This window comes from Acartia tonsa, chromosome 5, assembly GCF_053477335.1.
Source record: "Acartia tonsa isolate MP-2025a chromosome 5, ASM5347733v1, whole genome shotgun sequence".
In the NCBI taxonomy this organism is placed as follows: domain Eukaryota; kingdom Metazoa; phylum Arthropoda; class Copepoda; order Calanoida; family Acartiidae; genus Acartia; species Acartia tonsa.
In genome coordinates, this window is record NC_137264.1 from 19,876,257 (window position 1) to 19,891,525 (window position 15,269).

Sequence of the window (15,269 nt, forward strand, 5' to 3'; positions counted from 1 at the left end):
ACTCTCTCTCAGTCTCTCATAGCCACACTTACACTCAGTCAAACTGCAGTCGCAGTCTCAATAAGCCACATTCTGCATAAGCCACATAAATTAAATTAAGCCACCCCGAGCCACTGCCAACCTCATCTGTAGCTAAAAATTTGAATTCCGCGGCAGCTGCTTATTATAGGTTGAAAAAATGATAAACAAATATATACAATTTCATTTTTTATTAATCTAATAAAAATATAAATATAAATAATGATGATGTATGAAATAGAGAGAAAAGAGAAAATTTTGAGTAACAAATTAGAAACAGCTGATTTCCGTACATCATGTACAAACTGTGGGAAAATTGGGAAAGGGAAGAATCAGGGATGGGAAGTTAGGGTAAGGAATGAGTTTGGGCGGGGGGGGGTTGAGGATGGAGGTGTAGGAGGGTGGGAAGAGAAAAGGAAGGGAAAGGGGCAAGGAAGAGAAAGGCAATGGTAAAAGGAATGGGTAAGGGAGTAAAAGTAAGGGGGTGGGGTACGTAAAGGGGAGAGGGAATTATAGGTATAAGTAAGAAGAAAGGGAATGGGTTTAAAACGGGAATGGTACTACAGAGAAACGAAAGAGGGAATCGTTTTCAAAGGAAGGTAAAGGGTTGTGAAGGGTAGGGGGAAAAATGAGACAAGGATAGTGGGAGGAAATTGGGCGAAAATTGAAGGCAAAAGATTTAATGGAGGATGGGAGTTGGGTAGGAGTGGAAAAGGAGTAGGGCAAAGGAGACATAACAGCTCTAAATAATCTCTATTATAACGGTTCAACGAATAATTAGAATTCTACATGGCCAAAGCTGAGCTCGAAGACAGTGCACCAAACAGACAACCATTTCACGTCAGAGGCACGTACTCCAACCTAAATCAGAACAGTGCAGTATTATACAGCAAAACTAAAGAAAATGCTAGAAGAAAGGAAAAAGGTATCTTTAATCTTATTTGAAAAAGATTTATAATATTTTTTTTACAAACAATATTAAATTGCATTACAGAAAAACCAAAAGACAAGCAAGTCAGACTTTAAAAAGCAGCATGTTGATAAAATTTACCTGCTTAAGGTCAATGATAAGCTGACCGCTACCATCATAAGGCTCCTCAATAGGCTGACCCTAAAAAGTTATTTTATCATTAAAAATAGAATTTGGGAGAGAGAATGCATGATTGAAATTTAAATGTAAAATGGATAGATAAAACGAAATACTGTTGAAGGAAAGGATACTTATTTTTAAGAAATAATACCTTGTGTTTCAATAATGATTATTTAAAGCATACCTCTGATTCAGTTGGGTAGGGAACTAGAATCTTATTGGCCTCATAGTCATCTAAATTTGAACCCTAAAAATTGTCAGATTTAACATCCCAAATGACGATAAAATATCTTCTCTAGATTAGAATTACTGTTTTGACAATGGTGATTCTCTACCTGGTAATTTATATCATAATCTTTTTGTGAATTGTTTTATCCTTTGGTTTTATTCGGTAAGAATTTGAGAGAAAACATATTTTTTAGAATTGAAATATACGATTATGTAAGAGCATAAAGTACAAAATTCTTGTTGCAAAAAATCTAGGAAAATTTTTAAAAAATCTGTGAAAATGATTTTAAAAGTAGAAAAGTGACTTCAGAGTTAAGAGCACTTTATCCTTTGACATAGATAAAAGACATGGAAAAATTAATGTATTTTTGCATGCACAAAAAGAAAAGTAGATTTATTTTGAAATAAGTGAATTTGTAAAGAAACTGTAATTAATTTAAAACTTTAAAAAATATTCATTTTAAAATATTTCAGTAATTTTTTTGTGAATCAAATTTTATCCGTCTTATTACAATGATAAACATAAACATTGCTCTGAATTTATCATTTGAACTCTTATTTGAAATTGGTATTATTTATTTAGCTGACTTTATAAGTTTATATCTTCTTTCTTTTTGTATCACAAATTTTCTGTGAAAAAAATGAAGAGAATTTTTCCATGAATTACTCTAACAATCCATTTCAATCCTTTTATAACACAATTAGATTTCATCTAAAATCTACCAATTTTTTATATTTTACTTTAGCAAAATTAAGAGAAGAATACCCTTATATAAAAGTAACAGGCTGTCTATCTGTCTGTGTATGTGTGTCTGTCCGCTCGTGTTCGAGGAAACTCACTGACAACTAAACTGATATTGTTTTCCTTTACAGTAGAGATTCTAATAGGTTCTGAGAAGGTTTGTAACTTTTTTTGGGGATGGTGCCATCCCCCTCGATTTCTACTTTTTAAAAATATATATGCAATAATCTTGCTTGAAAATAGCACCACCATAGGGCTATCCTATCACACAATTAACCTAACCTAAACTTGAAAATATATTACAAATTTGTATTCAGTTGAAAGAATGAAAAATAAAAAAATCTTAATCTGTAATGTTACAGAATAAGAACACTTCTTAAATTCACATTTAAATTCAAAAATTTATTTCCAGAGCTCTTATGTTTCTAATTTTCACTCAAAACTCATGAATAAGCTTTTAGTGAAGGTTTTTTAAATATAAACCCCGAACAAACATATTATGCAATACTGAATTTTCAAAATAGCAGCTTTATTATTCATTTAGGATGATTTTACAATAAATATGAAATGTAGATGCCTCTTTTGGTTACAAAATTCCACTGTTATTTTTTAATTAGTCAGCACCAATAAAGCACAAGATCTCAAAAACAGCATTTGGGGGTAATACTGGTGAACAAATATATTATGCAAATCCAAAACAAAGCAACAAAAAAAGGTTTTTTGGCACTTTTCTCCTCTTTTTAAGATTGATTATGATAAAATAATATTTTTTAAAGAGATTTATGCATTAATTATTATGAAATATAGTATAAGGTAGAAATTAATGATTTTTCTAAATAATAAATGTATGAAAAAAATAAATTCGATCCCTATCACTTTAGAGGACAGCTGCTGACCCCCTGTCTTATGGATGAACCTAAATACATGTTAAAGATAAAAATTACCCTGAAAATTATACAAAAATGTTTTTTAGTGTGTTGAAAAAATCTATTTTAAAATCTTGATTTTGAGGATGATGACCTTTAAGATGCCCCTATTGGTGGTGATGGTGAGCCAAATGTTATCAAAGTGCATGTCGATGATGACAACTTATATATTAAACTATGATCCAATTTTTGTAGTTATAGCATCCTCCAGCCCAGCATTATTAAAAAAGAAAAGAATTGCAATTTTATTTACTTCAATTCATAAGGTGAATACTGTAGTTTTTAGAAGATGGTTATATTTCTTGTCAGAAGGCTCCATTGGAGGCTGCTATGACTACAAAAAATGGTACATAGGTTAATAGACAAGTTGTTGTAATGGGCATGTACTTAGATAACATTTGGCTTACCATCACCACCAACAGGAGCATCTGAAAGGTCATCATCCTCAAAATCAAGATTTTAAAATGATTTGTTTTAACACATAAAAAAACATTTTTGTATAATTTTCAGGGTAATTTTTATCTTTAACATGTATTTAGGTTCATCCATAAGACTGGGGGTCAGCAGCTGTCCTCTAAAGTGATAGGGATCGAATTTATTTTTTTCAATCATTTCTTATTTAGAAAAATCATTAATTTCTACCTTATACTATATTTCATAATAATTAATGCATAAATCCCTTAAAAAAATATTATTTTATCATAATCAATCTTTAAAAGAGGAGAAAAGTGCCAAAAAACCTTTTTTTTGTTGCTTTGTTTTGGATTTGCATAATATATTTGTTCACCAGTATTACCCCCAAATGCTGTTTTTGAGATCTTGTGCTTTATTGGTACTGATTAATTAAAAAATAACAGTGGAATTTTGTAACCAAAAGAGGCATCTACATTTCATATTTATTGTAAAATCATCCTAAATGAATAATAAAGCTACTATTTTGAAAATTCAGATTTGCATAATATGTTTGTTTGGGGTTTATAAAGTTTTAGGAAGAGATATAAAAAGGATATAAAAAGCTACTCTGCATGCATATAATTATAGTCTGTTTAAACTTAGTAACTTCACAAAGTGTCTCAAAAATCAGCCATGTGGCGTCATAAAAGTGAGGGAGATGAGAGGAGAAGTGGGAGAAAATACATCTAAAAAAGAGATGGGTAATCCCTTATTTTTATAACGTCACATGGCTAATTTTTGAGAAACTTTGTAAAGTTACTTAAACGTACTGTGGTTTTCTATTTATATTCATAAACAAGAATGTTAAGCTAATTTGATTAACTTACTCACAGTCTGACGTACAGACAAATATAATTATATAGTAGCTGCGCTGTAACCTACCTCAGTGGCTACATGAATATAGACACCAAAGCCATTTCCATCATATCCAAATTTATCTATGGCAAGCGTATCCTCGTTTATTATGTAAACCTAAAATAAGAGATTTAAATTACCAAAATGTTTCTGATTTGAGTAAAAAAATATAAGGACTGGTCTCGGCAGCCGCGCGTAAAGCAACCTGTAAGCCTCAGGAAAACCGTCCTACAAGAATTTTAGAGCTCAGCTCGATGTTTAAACCTATTCTTAATATGGTATTCCGTCTTTTCAGAAAAATGTAAGCACACAAGTGACAAACGGACTTGCTTTGATTTCAAGCTTATGCGCCTCTGAGGTGCAGCTACCGAGCAATGATTAAGTGGTTAGATAAGATTATGTCTAGTAATACTCGATACCTAACCTACACAGTTGAAGCATTAGATGTTTTATCGCTTACTTCTTACAAATAAAATTTAAACTATGTCAATAAACCAGAAATTATTTACGAATATACTATAGTTTTATGGTATTTGCGCTGTAAGTAATGGATTATAACAAGATCAGTAGAATAGATATTTTGTCATGTATGTCCTTAAAAAATCTAAAATTAAATAATACAAATCATAAAAAAACTAAAGGTTTACAAAGATTCTTTACCTCTCCTTCTACTTTATGATCTGTATCTATCAAATCTCCAATAAAAGTTGCCTGAAAGTTAAAAAATAGTCAATCAACAAAATAAATCAAAAATATTTTTTTTTATTAAAAATGAGTTATTTAAGCAAACAAAATTTAGCATAAATGGATATTTAAATCCCAGGTATTAAATGATCGAGCGTTAGCTCATCATTTAACGCTCGATCATTTAATACCTTGGGATTTAAATATCCATTTATGCTAAAGGGGTAGTTTCACAAACTGCATTTGAACTTAATTTAGTGAATCGCATATTTTTTCCTAGTTAATGGGTTGAACTACATTTATATAGCATATATTTGAAATAAATTCAATTTTCTACCACGTAGTTTTTAAAATATCAAGACTTGAAAATTGTCTTTTTGTGATATATGCAATTTAAAAAGACGATTTTCAAGTCTTGATATTTTAAAAACTATGTGGTAGAAAATTGAAATTCTTTCAAATATATGCCATATAAATGTAGTTTAAACATTTAACCAGGATAAAATATGCGGTTCACTAAATTAAGTTTAAATGCATTTCGTGCAACTACCCCTTTTGTTTGCTTAAATAACATTCTATTGCAACAAAAAGGTGATGTTAGCAAATAATTTCTTGAATAAAATCATAAAACGTTTTTTCATTTAATTTTCATTTTTTTCACTGTTGTGTTTTTATTTGACATTAAAAATAAAAATCATAAAAAATCTTCCAAATCAAAGAGAAAAAATCTTTGAATTATTGGTCAATTTAAGTTCAAAGATTTTTTATTGTAAAAAGTTAATTTTTTAAAAATATTTTAGAAAAAAAAATCTTCTAACAAAAAAAATTATCATAATCAAAGATGGCGTCAATACATGTAAAATAATATTTTCAAAACAAAAAATTAAAACTTGAATATCTTTTTTCACAGATTGAATTTCAAAAATCGGTCAGACAGTTTTTCCAAAGTCAGTATGATCTATCAAATGAAAAAGGTTTGAAACTGATAGAACATTTCTTTATACTAAAACATATTTTTTCTCCCATTTTTTCCCACACTTCCAGAAAATGAAATTCAATGAAAATTAAATGGTTCTCACGTTAAAAAATTTTCTCACAGGTCCAAAAAATGAATTTAAATGAAAATCATATGTACCATTTAAATCAAAATAAATGGTTCCCACATTCTAAAAATTTTCCCACGCTTGACATTCTTGAAAAATGCTAAATAAATGGACATTTAAACAAGCCAAAGATCGCGTTTTTTGCAATGGAATGAGTTATTTAAGCAAACAAAATTTAGCATAAATGGATATTTAAATCCCAAGGTATTAAATGATCGAGCGTTAGCTCATCATTTAATACTGAGGGATTTAAATATCCATTTATGCTAAATTTTGTTTGCTTAAATAACATTCTATTGCAACAAAAAGGTGATGTTAGCAAATAATTTCTTGAATAAAATCATAAAACGTTTTTTCATTTAATTTTCATTTTTTTCACTGTTGTGTTTTTATTTGACATTAAAAATAAAAATCATAAAAAATCTTCCAAATCAAAGAGAAAAAATCTTTGAATTCTTGGTTAATTTAAGTTCAAAGATTTTTTTTATTGTAAAAAGTTAATTTTTTAAAAATATTTTAGAAAAAAAATCTTCTAACAAAAAAAAATTATCATAATCCAAGATGGCGTCAATACATGTAAAATAATATTTTCAAAACAAAAAATTAAAACTTGAATATCTTTTTTCACAGATTGAATTTCAAAAATCGGTCTGACAGTTTTTCCAAAGTCAGTATGATCTATCGAATGAAAAAGGTTTGAAACTGATAGAACATTTCTTTATACTAAAACATATTTTTTCTCCCATTTTTCCCACACTTTCAAAAAATGAAATTCAATGAAAATTAAATGGTTCTCACGTAAAAAAAATTTTCTCACGGGTCCAAAAAATGAAATTAAATGAAAAACATATGTACCATTTAAATGAAAATTAAATGGTTCCCACATTCTAAAAATTTTCCCACGCTTGACATTCTTGAAAAAACCTAATTAATTGAATATTTAAACAAACTGAATATCGCGTTTTTTGCAATGGAATGAGTTATTTAAGCAAACAAAATTTAGCATAAATGGATATTTAAATCCCAAGGTATTAAATGATCGAGCGTTAGCTCATCATTTAATACCGAGGGATTTAAATATCCATTTATGCTAAATTTTGTTTGCTTAAATAACATTCTATTGCAACAAAAAGGTGATGTTAGCAAATAATTTCTTGAATAAAATCATAAAACGTTTTTTCATTTAATTTTCATTTTTTTCACTGTTGTGTTTTTATTTGACATTAAAAATAAAAATCATAAAAAATCTTCCAAATCAAAGAGAAAAAATCTTTGAATTATTGGTCAATTTAAGTTCAAAGATTTTTTTATTGTAAAAAGTTAATTTTTTAAAAACATTTTAGAAAAAAAATCTTCTAACAAAAAAAATTATCATAATCCAAGATGGCCTCAATACATGTAAAATAATATTTCCAAAACAAAAAATTAAAACTTGAATATCTTTTTTCACAGATTGAATTTCAAAAATCAGTCTGACAGTTTTTTCAAAGTCAGTATGATCTATAGAATGAAAAAGGTTTGAAACTGATAGAACATTTCTTTATACTAAAACATATTTTTTCTCCCATTTTTTCCCACACTTCCAAAAAATGAAATTCAATGAAAATTAAATGGTTCTCACGTTAAAAAAATTTTCTCACGGGTCCAAAAAATGAATTTAAATGAAAATCATATGTACCATTTAAATCAAATTAAATGGTTCCCACACTCGAAAAATTTTCCCACGCTTGACATTCTTAAAAATGCTAAATAAATGGACATTTAAACAAACCCAATATCGCGTTTTTTGCAATGGAATGATTATTGCTTAGGAGTCAAGGGTGCTGTTGGAAATGATATGGGGCAAATGATGCACCCCTCTAGCCTGAAACCTTCCATAGACCAATGTAAGACTTCCCCCAAAAAGTGTAGATCGATCGGTCCAGTCGTTTTCGATATTTTGTTTGTCATACAGAATTCAGATATTCATCCTGTTACTTTAGTAAATGTGTCCTTGACTTTCTCTGGATTTTTAGTTTATTTAAATTAAATTTCTGTGTTGGGTGCGTGAAGCATACACAAATTATTTGTACCTGAACTTTTCTGTTCCTTTGTGGAGAAGAATTAGTTGAGCAAATCAGAGCTAATAATATAACAGAAACCTAAAATATTAAAAATTGTAATAGAATTAGTTAATAATGGAATAATAAAATTTAAATTTTCGTTTCATTTTAATTAGTTAAATGTTTTTCTTTTAGCATAAAATCGGAAAAAAGAACACTTTATAAACAAACAAAGAAGTATTATATAGTAACAAAAAAGAAAAAAATATATATTATTTTTTGAGCTTATTCATTATTATTAATGTATAGTTGTGCTACTAATAAAAAAAAACTAATACTTACATTTGAAAGGGGATTCATTTTGAGGATTTGTTTCTTTGATTACAACGTACGTGTCCTTAAAATAACATAACACAAATATAAAAAAATCTATCAAAAAAGGTAAAGTTTGAAACCGACAAAGTTAAGAAAAGAGGTACTTCGGTCATAAAGCCAAAAACGTTTAACACAATACAGTCATCGTTGTGTTCTTGAGATACGTTTATGCTTTCACGTAAAAATTTAGATTTTAAAAAATAGCAAATATCAACTGTTAATTTAAAGTAATAGCAATGTTATGGTTATTTCATTTCAAGCACATTGAATTTGATAGAAACTTAATCACTTTTTAAATAACGGAAAACAATACATTTTGTTCTAGTAATGGTTATTTTCGATAGGTCTAAATAATTAATGTAAAATTATTTGTTTCAGAGGAAATAAAACTCCCGATTGCTCGACAATTTTTCAGGACCTGATCAGCATTGCTTGTTTTTACTTGTTAGCTCTTTAGAAAATGGGTTGAGGGAAATACAAAATTCTATATATGGGAAAAAGTCTAACATTAGCAGAAATGATCGAACAACTTTTTACAAGTGTAAGTGCATAAAGTCAACAAAGATGATTAATTTTATTGGTGTAACGGTGGTTATTTTGTATACAGCGTTGCTAGGACTAACAGGGACGTAGACACGTGTTGTGAAAAATAAACTTAAAAAAGATATTTAAGAAGCAGATATTTATGATACTTATCTAAAAATGTTATTAGATAGGTGACTTAGATAAACAATGATGACAACATTCATAAATGGAAAACTCACAAATTAATAAATAAATTTTCAAGTATTCCCTATTAGTACCTTAATGAGCTCAGAACCCTCCCTAATTTAGATATAGATTGAAATAAGTGGAAAAATGAGTAGCCCCGCAGGGTTTGTGCATTTTAAGTACAGGCCCCATAGGATTAGAACCACACTGCTAGTAATTATAGTGTCAACAGTAAATTATTAACTAAAAGTGGTCAAAGCTAACTTATAAAAATGCATAAAAACTATTTTAAAGATTACTGTAAGATAGCAAAGACAAATAACACATTCAAAAGATAGCAAATATAGATAAAACTGTGTAAGCTTGATAGATACCTTGTAAGTCTCCTGTAATGTTGCTAGACTCAAAGCTACACGTAAAATGCAAGAATGGAATCTACATCTCCCCTTTTTAAATACGTACAAACACAAACACACATAAAAGACTTGACAGGGGTAACTATTCTTCATGATAGAATAAATTCATAGTAGATTTAAGAAATTTTTAAATAAGAAGGTTTTCTATAAATAGGGCACAAACGTCCCTCTTATCGTTAATATATGCATGTTTGATTTTTAACTAGGCATTATAATTCCTGGAACAGATGGGAACCAAAATGATTTTTTTTTATGATATAGTTATCCTATTCATTGATTGATTAAATGAGGGTAGTAAGATCATTGATCACATTCACATTGCAACATACTAAAGATAATAAAAAATATTTTATTTAAATTAAATTTATTGCAGGGAAAGTTTTCACACTGTTAGTTTGTACAAAACCAATCATGGTTCAATTCCCCGTGAAGTTTTAAGCTAACGAATAGCGAACGACTCCATAAACTTTTTAATTAAGTATAATTTAAGATATATAGAAGGTATTGAAAAAAGTGCTAACTTGCTTTAATTGAATTTTTTTTGTATGAAGGTTTTAAATATGTGGTAAAAAATATAAAGGGCTGTAAAAAAAATCTACGAAATTTGATGAGAGAATATTTAGCTCTGAAGAATCAAGTAAACCACTTGGACAAATGGACATACCCTTAAAAAGACAATCTGAGTTTTTTTTATTATTTGTTTAAAATTAAAGAAGACAAAAAATTATGTAATTGTAGAACAACTTGACACAAAACTTGATTAGATAGGTCGACCTATGTCTATGATGTAAACATCCCTATTTAAATGTACAAATTAAAGAAGGGTTGACAAATTTTCTAGTACGCTTTGATGTTTATTATAGTTTTTTTACATTTGTATGTCTGTCTGAATTGCTATAATATAATTAATTTTTATATATGTTTCCCTTACCAAGAGTAATGAGACATGTACATATGTGCATAGACGTCCAAGGGGGGGGGGGGTAAAGTGGCGATTACCCCCCCAAAAAAATTTTATCCCGGGGTAAATTTTTTTTTTTGGGGGGGGGGTAAACAAAATTTACCCCTGCGAACAGATTTCAGAGGAGGTTATTACCCCTCACTAGCAAATTTTACCCCCCGGGTAAAAATTTTTTTTGGGGGGGGGGTAAAAAAAATTATCGGCGCGCTTCACGCGCCATTTTACCTCTCCCAAAAGCGAATTACCCCTTCCCCCCCCATAAAAGCTTGGACGTCTATGCATATGTGTACATCATAAGGCTTACACCACCCTGACGATAATAAAACATCACTTTTGTTGTCTCAAAAACCCATGAACGCCACTTAAGATGTTTACAAACCCAAATTGCAGAGCATCCATTAAAATTCACACAAGACTATTAATTGAACAAAATTAAACAATTTAAAGTCTTAAACATGGATTTTTTTAACAAGGATGACAAGCAAAGCTCTGAAAGGGTAGGACAAACGAATATTAACACTTGTAGAGTGTCAAAGCTGACTAATCAGAATATGAATGTATAAAAGTCGAAACAAAATTGCAAGTAAATTTGCTGAAAACCCGCTTAAATACAGGATAACATTTAAGGACACACTTACTTCTTTTAGGACTTGTTTATAGAGATGCTTCGCTTATAACATTTTACTTTGTTATCCTAGGAATTAGTAATAAAAAAACCAGATCAATCGTATAATTATATCACATAAAAATTTGTTGTTAAAAAGTTAAAAATAAAGTTGTTTGAAATGGACGTGCGGACATTATGGTAACGTTAATGCAGTTGCTATGCTTTCTAAATCGTACCTGACTGCTACAGGAATTACCATGCAAAGTTTGAAATCGATAGGACAATTCTAACATACCTAAATTATCGAGAGAAAAAAGCTATTCGTTCCGGACGGACGGACGGACCCTAATTATAGAAAAGCTTCGCTTTTAATAAGCGAAGAAATTCAATAGCTGTATTATGTATGGCTTTTTATCCATTTGTATTAATTAAACGAACGTTGTTCTGATTATTATATTTTTGTATTGAAATTAAATAAAATGGTGCAAATGTCTTATATTTGTTAACGAGATCTTTCGGCACATACATAGAAACACAAAGACAACTCGCTATAGAATAAAATGTTCAAAGATTGTTTTGTCTAAAAAACATCATGATATCGCGGTATAAATTTATAATTAGGCAAAATTCATAGAACACCTACTTAACAAATCGACATTTTTATTACTTGGATGTTGCACCAGATTTACATGTACTCTGATGAAGTGATGCTCAGTTCACTGCTGGCTAAAATAACGATGTCCCCATCTATCCACTTTACCCAATCCCCTTTCCTCCTACTGAATAAACGAACTGACTAAAAAATGAGGTCTCTATTAGCAAGCTAAATTGACGAAACATTTTTCTCGTATTCATTCGAATCCGGTGGATAGGAACCGGTTCTCATCCATACGAAAAAACTATGTCTAGCATCGTATTATATCCGTCACCTCGGGGCTAAAAAAACTAGTTTTAATCTCATAATTGTACATTCTATATCCGCGGAAAGCTGTTTATAATACGATGAGAGAAATAACTATTCCCTCTTTCAAAATACATAGCCACGAATAACAAATATCCATTGCAAACCATGCGTATTAAAGTTTTGGGACCCAAATTTATAGCCCAAAGAAATTGAAAGGCTGGCCGAATAATATTTTGAATTTTATAATAGTTTTGCTCTTAATAATGAAAAAAATTTAAAAATCAAAATATTGCATAATAAGAAACTGTCCAATTTTTTATTATTTTGTGCTTCAGTACGCAAGCCGGGCTGTCAAAAGTTGTGCCATTAAATCCGCAAATTGTCTTATCACAAAAAGTTTAATTTTCACGAAAAAAACACAAACGAAGAGCAAATTAATTAAGCAGATAGATTAAGGACAATGAAAAATGGAGGGGAGGGGGGGGGGTATTATATGCTCAAGTAATAATTCAGAGTTCTAATGATATGATAATGTGACACATTTGGTGGAAGTGATGTTACACTTGTCATAAAAGCAGACGTCTATACAAAACATTGTAGTGTCTCGTCAAATAGCAATTCTTTTAGTTTGTTTTATCAAATATATGGAGGGAGGAGTTTTCTAACCCACCTTTTATGTTTTTGGAGCAACCCCCCCCTGGCATGTTGGCTTGTATAGCCCCCCCCCCCCCCCAAAAAAAAAGGTGAAGGTTGGTGTCACCGAAAACTTGAATCATCTTAACTATGAAGACTTTTCACCACAGCAGCCCCCTAAACAAATCTGGCTTTGGCTAAAAAATGTTAGAATTAGTAGTTTCACAGGGACATTTACTATTGCATTTGAAGCCTTTTTTTATTGTTGAACCAACAAATGATTTTAAAATAAAAAACAACAATTTTTATTCATAGCAAATTAATAATAATTTAGTTATGTTAGAATAATTCTATTGATTTCCAACGTGGCATGATGATTCCTATAGGAGCAACTTTATAATCATGACCAAAAAGCCTGTATGTCCATTTTAAACATTATGACTAAATAAGATATTATCATCCTGTTATTTTGTAATATTGATTCTTAGAACGATTTGGCTAAATGTTATAAGCGATGCATCTACATAAGCAGGTCTGTAATGTAAGGAAGTCCTGGTCCATATTAGACATTTTGTATCTAAGTAATTTTAGTAAAGAATTTAATATTGAATATTAAATCCGTTGTTACTCTGAATTTATCACTGTTCGTCCGTCTGACTATCTGAATTTGTTGGTTATTCTCAAAAAGTGAGTTCGTTTTTCTGTTAATGATTTTGCTAAAATGAATGCACAACATGAATAGCTATGAAGTTGTTTAGAATCACCCTCTCTTTCATTTATGATTTATAGATATATTAGATATAGATATACAATCATAAAGTTGTTTAGAATCACCCTCTATTTCATTTATGATTTATAGATATATTAGATATAGATATACAACCATAAAGTTGTTTAGAATCACCCTCTCTTTCATTTATGATTTATAGACATATTAGATATAGATATACAATCATAAAGGTGTTTAGAATCACCCTCTCTTTTATTTATGATTTATAGATATATTAGATATAGATATACAATCATAAAGTTGTTTAGAATCACCCTCTCTTTCATTTATGATTTATAGACATATTAGATATAGATATACAATCATAAAGTTGTTTAGAATCACCCTCTCTTTTATTTATGATTTATAGATATATTAGATATAGATATACAATCATAAAGCTGTTTAGAAACACCCTCTCTTTCATTTATGATTTATAGATATCTATAATACAAAGTAGAACGATGTCTGTCTGTCCGTCTGACCGTCTGTCTGTCTGTCCGTCTGTCTGTCTGTCCCTTAAGATCTCGGTAACTCTTCAGGGTATCTACCTATTGGTCCTGTGGTGGTTTTAAGCTATTTTCTTGGGGGGTGGGACACCCCCAACCCCCCCAAAAACCAAAAAATCCCCCCCCCCATTTTTTTTTTGCTTAAGATTTCCTTTGTCCGTTATTTTTTTTTTACGATTTTTGCCTTAATTTTTTTTATCACCTCTTGGAGTAAAGCCCCTAGAGGCTAGGGGCGAAGCCGCTAGTATTAAATATAGATATACAAACATAAAGTTGTTTAAAATATCTTCTCTTTCATTTATGATTTATAGTATATATTAGATATATATATACAATTATAAGGTTGTTTAGAATCACCCTCTCTTTCATTTATGATTTATAGATACATTAGATATAGATATACAACCATAAAGCTGTTTAGAATCACCCTCTCTTTCATTTATGATTTATAGATATGTTAGATATAGATATTCAATCCATACAGTATATTTTTTATGTAGATTATTATGCAGTTATTATATATAGACAGTTAATTGCTGGTTTTCTAAGAATTTACGGCCGTAGTATTTAATCAAGCAATTAAACTCTATGTATTATACCTTCAGTGTAAAAAATTAAATATGATATGTAAATTTGTTTGTCTTTTTTATAGGGATACCAATAAAAAGGTAAAGTAATAAAAAAACTTTTAACTGTTAAATAGTGTATCAAACTATTACAACTATTATTGGCGTGCAAAGGGTTTTTCCAAGGGGGTGTATTTTTTGAAGGGGTGAAATAAGGATAAGACAAGCCTTACAAATTTCAATTTAGAGGGTTGGGTGGTGACAACCCTTTCTCATGACATCATCACTGGCCATGTGCTGGTATAAAGAGTGCATTAGCGAACGATTGATGGACGTCTGAGCAATCGACTTATAGAGCAGCTACGAAACAAAAATGATTTGATAAAGCTTGCAGTAGTGGATTGCAATTGTTATTTTTTGACGTAATCATTGTGCAATGCAAAAATTTGGTGAGGGAGAAAAGGTGTAAGTAGAGAGGGAGGGGACATTTGGCATAATATTATTGTGGTACCCATTGTTTTAACAAAATGATCTTTCATTGTCTGGCTTAAAACTTTGGGTACTTTTTACATTAACAATGGACAAAATTTAAAACAATGATTATAATCTACAGATTACGTAATTTGCTTATCATAATTGGAAATGTCTGTCCATATAATTAAAACAATTTATTGTAC

The 15,269-nt window shown here is 29.8% G+C and overlaps 2 protein-coding genes across 2 annotated transcripts in view; both read right to left on the reverse strand.

Annotated features, from left to right (window-relative positions):
• Hel25E (ATP-dependent RNA helicase 25E) overlaps positions 1-15,269 on the reverse strand; it is a 356,959-nt gene that overhangs the window by 64,517 nt on the left and 277,173 nt on the right. The gene's annotated exons all lie outside the window — the stretch shown is intronic.
• Positions 398-9,679, reverse strand: LOC145318934 (protein Skeletor, isoforms B/C-like). Its single transcript, XM_080160651.1, has 8 exons — positions 9,602-9,679; positions 8,484-8,538; positions 8,172-8,240; positions 4,973-5,023; positions 4,340-4,429; positions 1,293-1,355; positions 1,070-1,129; positions 398-879 (listed from the first exon to the last, which is right to left on the reverse strand). The coding sequence occupies exons 2-8, from the start codon at positions 8,499-8,501 to the stop codon at positions 796-798; spliced, it is 435 nt and encodes a 144-aa protein (XP_080016777.1). The 5' UTR covers positions 8,502-8,538; positions 9,602-9,679; the 3' UTR covers positions 398-795.

Coding starts and splice junctions, on each gene's coding strand:
- LOC145318934 (XM_080160651.1), bottom strand. Junction 4,430..4,972: donor ATCATAAAGTAGAAGGAGAG/GTAAAGAATCTT, acceptor CTCTTATTTTAG/GTTTACATAATAAACGAGGA. Junction 1,130..1,292: donor CCTACCCAACTGAATCAGAG/GTATGCTTTAAA, acceptor ATAACTTTTTAG/GGTCAGCCTATTGAGGAGCC.